Source organism: Asterias amurensis, chromosome 1, assembly GCF_032118995.1.
Source record: "Asterias amurensis chromosome 1, ASM3211899v1".
In the NCBI taxonomy this organism is placed as follows: Eukaryota; Metazoa; Echinodermata; class Asteroidea; order Forcipulatida; family Asteriidae; genus Asterias; species Asterias amurensis.
The window spans coordinates 36,587,965-36,599,505 of NC_092648.1; the positions used below are offsets into that span (position 1 = coordinate 36,587,965).

Sequence of the window (11,541 nt, forward strand, 5' to 3'; positions counted from 1 at the left end):
AGTAATGAGAAACTATTGTACAGAATACCAGGCAAATTATGCACTATCAACACCCACCAAATAGGCACTGGACACCTTTGGTAATAGTCAAAGACCAATATTCTCACTTGGTGTGTACCCCAACACAATGCAACAAACTCCATCATAACATCAAAGTTGCCCGAGAATATTGAAAGAAAAAACCATTGTTGAACACTTGTGTGCTTTCGAATGCCTTATAAAAGGCTTCAGGCCTGAAGTCTTTTTTAATATATGAGTGAGAACTTACCTCTTTCTAAAAAAAAACTTTACTTCAGAGGGAACTGTTTCGTACAATGTTTTATACTCTCAACCACTCTCCATTGCTCGTTACCATAAAAGTTGTTATGCTTAAAACTGTTTTAAGTAATTACCAATAGTGTCCACTGTCTTTAAAGGAACATTTCAGAATTGGTTGTTGCTAACAAAACAGTTGCTGGCAGTGTAAGCAACTTATGTAATCCATCATATACATAAACTGACAAACTTGAAGTTTGAGATCGATTGGCCATCTGGGTCACGAGAAAATAGTGAAAAACCGATTACAAATTTGCATTGCATCAATGCCCAAACAAAAATGAATAAAACGCTCACTGAGCGATAAACTCCAAACGTGAAATTAGATTACTTATTTCTCATTAAATATGAAGTTTCAGACAGAAATATTTCAACGGATGTTTTCTACTATCATCATCAATAGACCATGTAAGTTTTATGTAAATCTGTGATCTTCACGATTTTTGTTTCTTACCAATTCTGTAACGTTCCTTTAAGGGCCAGAAAGAGTTAGTTGTAAGTGTGACAACATACTCCTCTTGTGACACATCTCATGAATGAGCTACAAAAAAAGGTAATTTGAACGGAATTTTATACAGATTTTGAAAACTTAAAAATACACTTTCAAAAAGACAAAAAAGGAAGACAAAAATGGCATGTTTTAAAGAAGTCAATTTCTTTTGATTAATAATGACATCCCTCTTGTTAAGTATCATGCAAAAGAAACTTCCAAATGGAAAAATATGGAGTTAAAGAGTCTGTGTACTTTTTGTAGAACAAAAAACACAATGTCCACAGATTTACATTAAACTTGCACAGTTTGAAGATAATGATAGTAGAAAGCTTCCCTGAAAATAGTACGTGCTTGGGTGCTGTAGTTTTTGAGAAATGAGTAAAATAGTGTCAAGAAAAAATTTTTTTAGCATGTAAAGCGTATTTTCATTACATTGTTCTACTCATCTCTAAAACTACAGCACCCCAGCAACTAATATTTTAAGGTACGCTTTCTTCTTGTATCATTATCTTCAAATGGTGTAAGTTTAGTGTAAATCTGTGGACATTGTGTTTTGTTTTACAAAAAGTACCCAAATCCTTTAAGGCAGCAGAAGAAGGTGTTCACTTTTTGTTGTTCAGTCAACACCAACAAGCTCCACCTCAAAAACGAGAGTTGCATTTGGAGGAATCCTAGAAATCAATGCATTAAGGAAAATAATGTTTAATGAGAAATCCCCCTAAATCACAAGGCCACTTCAAGCTGAGAACTACACTTAACTTATTTGGGCTGCCGACCCAAATCAATTGTCCCCTACTCCTTCGGCTGAAACAGGGTTACACCCTTCTAAGTGTATGAGGCATGGGTATCAATCACAAGAAGCCTGGCTGGTAGAACAGAATGCACTACATAGTAGTCCGGGCCTATTTCTATACCATCCGCCCAGGTAATAGTTAATAAGCAGGACAGTTCTTTTCAGAACTGAGAAGTCTACCGAACACCCAAACAATCTACTCGGCGTTAGTAGAATAAAGCAAGACAGTTCTCTAAGATCAAACTCTACCTGGCAAGTAGATACACACATTGTGTTACCGCAAACCAAATATATATTACTTAAATTTGTTTTGATATGTTAACCATATTGACTAATAAGGGTTGGTCTTGCAAATGAGTGGCTGAAAGTTTGGCGGGAGCAAATTTATCGTCACTTTGCTACAGCTTATGTTTGTGGGAAAAACTTGTTTGTGACAACAACAAAATGTGTTTCAAACTATAAAACATGTATTTGTTTTAGAGATGCTGATGGGCTATAATTTGAAGAAAAAAAAACTACATTAATTACATGTAGCTTCAATCTCAAAGCAAACTGATACCATTCAAAGACCCCAATATCACCCCTACTATTTCCATTGATGCAATAGTAACAACCATGCAAATACATGTAACTGACACAAAATCCCTACAATCAGAAGCATTCGCTGTTCTGAATAATTTTTGTTTTGTTAAATAAGGAAAAAAAATAGGTATTTTACTCATTAAAACACCAATGATGTAATGAAAATACATATAAAAAGGATACTTTGCTTCGGGCTTTCCTTTTCTTCCATACGCCCACTCTGGTTCAATGGTAAGCTCCGCCTTCTCATTCAGAGTCATCGTCTGCAAACCCTCATCCCACTGTTTCAAAAAGAAAAATAATAATCAATTTTATTAATAATAGTAATAAGAATATTGAACATTTCTAGTGTGCCATGTCTGTCAATGATGACATTCCTGGAGCAAAAAACAAGAACTCTGCTATATACAAAAAGACAATCAAAGTTCAAAAGCTACGGTTTTCAAAATAGATGTTTTGAGATGTGTTTTACATCATACTTTGTTTTGTTATATGGTTGGCCATGCTGTTCATTCAATCACAGCCTGCCATGAGTATTGATGTTGATGATGATGATGATGATTCACAGGATTTGTATGGCGCCATATATTTCAAAACCATTCAAATGCGCAAGCTCCTACAATGAAGTTAGCATATAAATGTCTTTCGGAAGATGCAAGTCTTGAGCTAAGCTATGAAGTGGTCAAGGTTGTCAATTTCTCGAAGAAATGATGGAGGGAGTTCCACATGTATTGCTGAGAAAATTTATGTCTCAATCTGTAAGCACTCACAAGGTAACTCATTGTTAAAGACCCTGGACACTATTGGTAATTGTCAAAGATCAGTCTTCTCACTTGGTGTATCTCAACATATACATAAAATAACAAACATGTGAAAATTTGAGCTCAATCAGTCGTTGAAGTTGCAAGATAATAATGAAAGAAAAAATGCCCATGTCACATGAAGTTGTGTGCTTTCAGAAGCTTGATTTCGAGACCCCAAAATCTAATTCTGAGGCCTCAAAATCAAATTCGTGGAAAATTACAATGTTTCATACTATCAACAGCTCCCCATAACTCATTACCAAGTCAGGTTTATCCTAATAATTATTTTGAGTAATTACCAAGAGTGTCCACCGCCTTTAGTAATTAACAGCTTTTTGAATTGTCACCTCAGAAATTTCATTACCACATCTCATTAGAAAACCAGGAAACCTATCTTATACAGTGTATTTTACAAACATTGTAATATTTGTTTCCATTTGATGCAGCACTTACCCCTCGGATAACCTTGCCAGTTCCAACCTTAAACTTGAGGGGTGTAGCTGTCTTCTTTTTTTTACCTTGAAAAAAAAAAAAAAAATTGTTGCTTTGAATAACAGATTCAAACAGATTTATTAGAATAACAATATCAAAATTTCACTATTCGCCCAGCACTACACTAGCTGCCATGGGTGCTGTGGTCGCTACCAAAGTACACCAGCCATTAGTTAGCTGCCATGGGTGCTGTGGTCGCTACCAAAGTACACCAGCCATTACAGTTAGCTGCCATGTGTGCTGTGGTCGCTACCAAAGTACACCAGCCATTACAGTTAGCTGCCATGGGTATTGTGGTCGCTACCAAAGTACACCAGCCATTACAGTTAGCTACCATGGGTGCTGTGGTCGCTACCAAAGTACACCAGCCATTACAGTTAGCTGTCATGGGTGCTGTGGTCACTACCAAAGTACACCAGCCATTACAGTTAGCTGTCATGGGTGCTGTGGTCGCTACCAAAGTACACCAGCCATTACAGTTAGCTATCATGGGTGATGTGGTCACTACCAAAGTACACCAGCCATTACAGTTAGCTGCCATGGGTGGTGTGGTCACTACCAAAGTACACCAGCCATTACAGTTAGCTGTCATGGGTGGTGTGGTCACTACCAAAGTACACCAGCCATTACAGTTAGCTGCCATGGGTGCTGTGGTCACTACCAAAGTACACCAGCCATTACAGTTAGCTGCCATGGGTGCTGTGGTCGCTACCAAAGTACACCAGCCATTACAGTTAGCTGCCATGGGTGCTGTGGTCGCTACCAAAGTACACCAGCCATTACAGTTAGCTGCCATGGGTGCTGTGGTCGCTACCAAAGTACACCAGCCATTACAGTTAGCTGTCATGGGTGGTGTGGTCACTACCAAAGTACACCAGCCATTACAGTTAGCTGCCATGGGTGCTGTGGTCACTACCAAAGTACACCAGCCATTACAGTTAGCTGCCATGGGTGCTGTGGTCGCTACCAAAGTACACCAGCCATTACAGTTAGCTGTCATGGGTGCTGTGGTCGCTACCAAAGTACACCAGCCATTACAGTTAGCTGCCATGGGTGCTGTGGTCGCTACCAAAGTACACCAGCCATTACAGTTAGCTGTCATGGGTGGTGTGGTCACTACCAAAGTACACCAGCCATTACAGTTAGCTGCCATGGGTGCTGTGGTCACTACCAAAGTACACCAGCCATTACAGTTAGCTGCCATGGGTGCTGTGGTCGCTACCAAAGTACACCAGCCATTACCGTTAGCTGTCATGGGTGATGTGGTCGCTACCAAAGTACACCAGCCATTACAGTTAGCTGTCATGGGTGGTGTGGTCACTACCAAAGTACACCAGCCATTACAGTTAGCTGCCATGGTTGGTGTGGTCACTACCAAAGTACACCAGCCATTACAGTTAGCCGACATAAATGATGTGGTTGCACCAGCAGTCATGTTTAACTGGCATGCATGCAGTGTTCGCTACTAGAGTCTACTATCAATCAATGTTAGCATCTACCAAAGGAGAGACTTATACTCCCTGTCCCGTCCACGCCTTTGTAACTCTTCTACTCCATTCCCTCAACTTCACCCACTACTATCTACTTCCCCATACCATTATCCGTAGTGTCCAAAGATTCACATCTTTCATTATGTGCTCGACTAGCTTCCCCAGGTCAACCCCAATCTGCCCCCGGTACGTCGGATAACTTAGGCCTCATTCCAGGGGATCACCCGGGTCAGCCCCAGGTGCCCTGCTCTACTTGTGGAACGAGTCACTTGGGGCTGGCCCGAGGTGAATGACGCCACCACGAGGCTGTGAGTGATCGTTTGATCAGCTTTTGCCAGGGGCTCACCCAAATGAGCACCGCGGGGTCGACCCTGGGAAGCTTATCGAACGCACCCACAGATGCATACAACTCCTCAAAATCATATACCATAATGAGTTGTGACGTCAAATTGAACCAGGCTTAAGTATACTTTGAAAGCCAAAACATTAACATTTAAAGAAGTAACCAATAAACAAAGCATTTTTACAAGGCATCATCTAGAAGCCGAGGCTTGTTGATCCATGACTTTGTACAACTTTCCATTCATGAAACTCTTAAACATAAAAGGTAAAGCCATGGACCCCCAAGTACTCACCAGATTGAATATTGGTATCAAACACTGTGTTGTCAGTCAGCTTGCCTGTGTACCACACAGACACCAGATCTCCCTTCTTAGCAAATGTCGTCTTGTCACCTTGTTTCAGGACTTTCTTGGTGTACTTGGGGGCCTCAACAACCTTTGTGAAGTAGACGAATAACAAAATGAAGTATTACATGTAGCTCCTGCCGCTTACTGAGTTGGCATAGAACTCTCGATCAGTGTATAAAGTGTATGCAGTTTAACAACAGCCCACGCCCATGATTTATTAAATTCTGAAACAAAATGATATTTGTTAAGAGTGATTCGCTGAGTGTCCTACAATAAATTGAAACTGTTTGTCATAAACATGAACGCAGCGAAGCATGAAGAGTTTGCCACTGTGTTTCTGGCATGGTAGGCCGTAGACATAGCATCACCTTGTGAAGCCTAATGTGCTATTTTTATAGTAGGAGCTAATATGTACGTAGCTTCACAGATTAATAAAACATAAAAAATAAACGAATCAATAGTCAGCATTTGAAGATGCTCTACTTAGTAACCTACAGGGCTTACAACAATCAACAAATAATAATACTAAGCAAAGAAATTTTTCAAGCAGTATTTTTATGAAATTAAAGAGTTAGAAAAGAGTTAGGACCAGTCCTAATAGGAATAGTCCCAGGAGATATACAAATTGCATGGATAGTCCTAAGTTAGGACGAGTAACTGGTCGTAACTCGAGATAAGACTAGCAGGCCTGTATGCTTCGTTTTTGAAAGGGCAAGGGCACCAAGGCATTTTTTCTTTGGCAAAAGGCACCCTATCAAGTGAAGTATCAGGCCTGGACTAGTCATAACTCTTTGTAAAATCCACCCCTGGTCTGATAACTGATTGACCTACAACAAACACAACTTTTCAGGAAGACTCTTTTAAAAGACAAATGGTGAGCCCATTGGACTTGTTTGTCACCCTTAAATTCACAAGATTATAAAGGCTCTCTTACTTTCTCCTCATGAACAGGTTTGGGTTTGATCTTGATCTCGGCTGCCTTCTTTGTGACCTCTTCCAAGTCTTCCTCCTCGTCATCTGGACCTTTGAAAGCCTACATTGTACAAATAATAACAATAAAATATTACCCTCTTTCTTGACTTGATTTTGACACTGGTCCCAGTAAATTTGAGTCCCAGGCCAGTAAACTCATGACAAGTCGGGCAGTCCTGTGTTTTTCAATTGAATGATAACACCTGATAATCAGACTTCTCGCAGTTTTAAACAATGGTTAGATTCTACGATGGAATCTTCCTCCAGTGTATAACAAGGACATGTGACAATATGCAAAGTAGGTATTTTTCATGCGTAACTATTGACCAAATTAACCTTGGACGTCATTGCCACCATAAATATTTGTTGCGCTTTTTTGGGAGTTACTCTGCGTGTTCACTGTCAGTGTTATCATGGTGCGCTTTGCACAGAATTTGACTTTCTAAATGGCAGACCATGGGCTGACATAAGCCTTACATCTGTGTTAATAAAAGTGGTACAAAATGAATTTCCACATAGAGGGAATATTTCCATACCTTTTCAAAAGCTAAGTTTGAAGTCTGTTTACTTAACTGCAACAATTAGTTCAACAAAAATTAATCGACAATGAGAAATATGAGTGGCTTCACATTTCCAACGGACATTTATTTTGTTATCACATGAAATTTTGGTTCTCACACAAAATGCTACGGTTTTACGGACAATTATTTTGTTATCACATGAAATTTTGGTTCTCACACAAAATGCTACGGTTTTGGTTAAAAAAATAATAGTCATAATAATAATAATTAGCAGGCCTGGAATCAAGGCCTCAACGGCCATGGTCCTTAAAAAGATTTTCTAATGAAAGGGTCTTTTGCAAATTAACATACATGTAGCAAATCATCTTAATGATGAAACTCGATGCCTGATTTATAATTAAGTTTCAAATAGGGTAACAGTAAACCTTTACTACATTTTATTTGTTGTTTGTTTAAGTACATTACCTTTTGCTCAAACAATTCCTTGTAGGCTTTGACAAACTGATCTTTGTTGCAAACCTTTGTAACTTGTTTCAAAGAGCCCAGCATCTTGTGTCCCCTCAAGAACTAAAGACGAGAATAAAGAAGACAAAAATAAGTTTGGTTAATATCTATTCATGACAAGATTTCACAGTGAAGCATTAATGATTTGGCTCTAAATCTTTTGAGAACTGCTTTCCTTAGAAGTCGTCCGAAGTTTTCAGTGTTTTAATATAATGACTAGGCCCCTACTTCTTATAAATATAATGCGCTATTTACAATATAGACCTTATGCAAATTGACATCATCCAGCCGCCATCTTTGAGTTCAAACAGTGACAATACAATCGAAACGCACATAGATTGGCCAATGTACAACCTCCTTTTGACCTCAATGCTAGGGTGCCGTACTGAAATGACGTCCATGTGCATAAGGTCTATTGTTTCAAGGTGCTTTACGTTAGTGCCACCCTATCCCAGGTTGGACTCCTCCGTTGCATGCAACAGTGCAGTGGCACTAACCGACACCCTACCAGGGCTAGTGCCACCCTAGCCCACGTTGGACTCCTCCGTTGCATGCAACAGTGCAGTGGCACTAACCGACACCCTACCAGGGCTAGTGCCACCCTAGCCCAGGTTGGACTCCTCCGTTGCATGCAATAGTGCAGTGGCACAAACTGACACTACCAGGGCTAGTGCCACCCTAGCTCAGGTTGGACTACTCCGTTGCATGCAACAGTGCAGTGGCACTAACTGACACTACCAGGGCTAGTGCCACCCTAGCTCAGGTTGGACTACTCCGTTGCATGCAACAGTGCAGTGGCAAAAACTGACACTACCAGGGCTAGTGCCATCCTAGCCCAGGTTGGACTCCTCCGTTGCATGCAACAGTGCAGTGGCACTAACCGACACCCTACCAGGGCTAGTGCCACCCTAGCCCATGTTGGACTCCTCCGTTGCATGCAACAGTGCAGTGGCACTAACTGACACCCTACCAGGGCTAGTGCCACCCTAGCCCACGTTGGACTCCTCCGTTGCATGCAACAGTGCAGTGGCACAAACTGACACTACCAGGGCTAGTGCCACCCTAGCTCAGGTTGGACTACTCCGTTGCATGCAACAGTGCAGTGGCAAAAACTGACACCCTACCCTACCAGGGCAAACAATCACTCTTTTATAAAAACAAAACAATTTTCACCCTGTTTGTAGGAGACCAAACACAATAATTTACATTCAACGGTTTGCAGATAACGCTTGTGCGTAACTACACTAGAAAGTAGTTCCCTTATAAATCACTGTAATAAGGTTAATCGCGATTCAGAAACGCACTGCATTGTGGGAAGGAATTAGACCCAGTAACTGAGGCGCTGTAGTCCTTTTAAAACAATTTTTGACTTCAGAAGTCCAAAATTGTTTTAAAAGGACTACAGCGCCCCAGTTACTGGGTCTAGGAAGGAATATGGGGCGGTTACTATGCAGTTTGTACGACTCGCACATGCAACGCCTATACCTTTGTGTGCGCTCAACAGCGCCCTCTCTTATTATTTTTCTATTCGCGATAAACCTTATTGCTGGGGTGTTGTGTCTCACTGTCTGAGACAGACACGTGAGCAGATTGTTTGTTGACACTGACAGTATGTCCCTAAGAGTGAGTAAGACCTAGCCCTGGTAGGACGTCAGTCAGTGCAACGGAGAGGAGTCCAACCTGGGCTAGGGGTAAGACCCTACCACACACACTGTACTGGTTAACCTTTGCACTTTAAACTGTCTCGCGTGCAAACCGGGCATTCGGTAGATGATTCACGGGGGAGCCTTATAGTTTCTAGAAGTAAGAATAAGATACACTTACAGAACACACTTACAGAACAGTGGCTGGTACAATATTTAAAAATATTGTTCCATAGCATAACTGGTCAAGGTGTAAAGAAACAGCAACACACATGCGACATCAACTTACCTTTTTGGAAGCATGCTCTTGCAAAAATGTAGCAATTGCTTTCTTGCCAGTGGTGTCCGATTTTAGCTCATCATCCGTCCAAGGCCGACTTACTTCAGTTTCAGACGCCATGTTGTGAAAATTTAACGTCAAATCCGGAGAAGAACAAAATACAATCACTTTTTTTTTTGCAGAAAACAGACGACGTACACACACGCTGTAGCGTGATCGTGGCTTTTTCGTCCTGAAATTAAAGCCGCTATAAACAGCGCCCTCTTGTGATCAACCTTCGTCATTTAGCCTACGATCCCGTCTCGGTGAAATTATCACAAAACTCTTCCTAATCTTAGGACTTATGACGAGTCCCAACCCTGCACTGTAGCATGCAGACCTTAAGATTAATCCTAAGTTAGGACAAGCTACTCGTCCTAACTCGAAATAAGACGAGTCCTAACTCTTTGTGAAATGATCGGCCCAATTAATGGTGTTTGAAGCTTTGCATAACGGGTTGGAGAATAAGAGCAACTATTTTTACCCATGGTTAAACCTGCAATTTTACTATTAATATAGTTGCTCTGATCGGCCCAAGTCCCATGGCAGAACAGCCAAACTCGAAAATCATTTATGGATAAATTGATGGCGCTTTGCCACCTCAAAGTTATGCATATCCTGGTGTCATGTGTTTTCAGTAGGATAACAGGAAAAATTTTCACAATCAAAAACTTTTTTTTTTTCAAATCATCTATCCAATTTAACAATAACACTTAAACTTCATGATGTGTTGAAATTACTCAAGTTTGGTTTTACGTTGCGAGTGACAGTCCGCCATTAACAGTTCTTGTGCATGCACGACATTGGAGCAACGTCACATGTTTTCACACCTTTCATTGGTTGGTATTTTATTGAATATTCAGAAGCTAGTAAAATAAATCAAAAATATTATTTAATTACTACTTAACAAATTTAATTACAATTTTGGCTAATATATTAGAATCCAGAGATATTATCATAAGGCATGATAGTAAAACACCAACCCCCCCCCCTTGAAACACACACACTTCATACCAATCCGTTTTCCCCCATTTCAGACCAGTAATGGTTTCAGGAGATAAGAAACCAATCTATGATATTTTCTCTTTAATGTAGACTTAATATTTATTACGCTTATCGGAATTTATTACAGTGTTCGGTAAATAAACAAAAAATTGTTTTGGTCATTGTCACTTAAACTATTTTAATATTTTCCTCATTGGCACACCATAGAATCCCAAATAGTAACCACCTCACATGATCCATCTAGTGACTAAAGCAGAATGAAACTCAATTTAGCAGATAGTAATTTTGTTTTGAACTTTTGAGGTTGGATGATGTATTTTTGGAAGGCACTAAATACTAAACTCCACAGCGGTTCGGCCCATCGGAGAATACCCGAGCGCAACAACCAGGTCTTAGTGGTAACAACTCCCCAAACCTGCTGCTACAAATGTACTTGAATAAAGAGGTCTGAAGCAGTGCTTGCATCTTTTAAACATGAAAATATAAACAACCCGGTCCCAGTGGTTAGTCCACTCTTATGTAACAACTCCCCAAACCTGCTGCTACAAATGTACTTGACTAAAGAGGTATGAAGCAGTGCTTGCATCTTTTAAACATGAAAATATAAACAGCCCGGTCCCAGTGGTTAGTCCACTCTTATGTAACAACTCCCCAAACCTGCTGCTACAAATGTACTTGAATAAAGAGGTCTGAAGCAGTACTTGCATCTTTTAGACATGAAATCATTAACAACCAGGTCCTAGTGGTTAGCCCACTCTTATGTAACAATTCCCCAAACCTGCTGCGTGGGGGATCGTTGCGCACCGTGCCGGAATGTTCCGAGAGCACACGAAAAGTTCCGAACCGCTGTAGAGGTTAGTTTTTAGTGCCTTCCTGTTTCTTTGACTCATTTGAATGTTGACATAATAATGCACTTAGTG

At 40.4% G+C, this 11,541-nt stretch overlaps 1 protein-coding gene across 1 annotated transcript; it reads right to left on the reverse strand.

The window, feature by feature from the left end:
* On the reverse strand, window positions 1–9,800 carry LOC139938649 (peptidyl-prolyl cis-trans isomerase FKBP3-like). Its single transcript, XM_071934259.1, has 7 exons — window positions 9,587–9,800; window positions 7,616–7,717; window positions 6,592–6,690; window positions 5,604–5,745; window positions 3,440–3,504; window positions 2,367–2,464; window positions 1–1,479 (listed from the first exon to the last, which is right to left on the reverse strand). The coding sequence occupies exons 1-7, from the start codon at window positions 9,695–9,697 to the stop codon at window positions 1,425–1,427; spliced, it is 672 nt and encodes a 223-aa protein (XP_071790360.1). The 5' UTR covers window positions 9,698–9,800; the 3' UTR covers window positions 1–1,424.
* Between the last annotated feature and the right edge of the window lie 1,741 nt (window positions 9,801–11,541).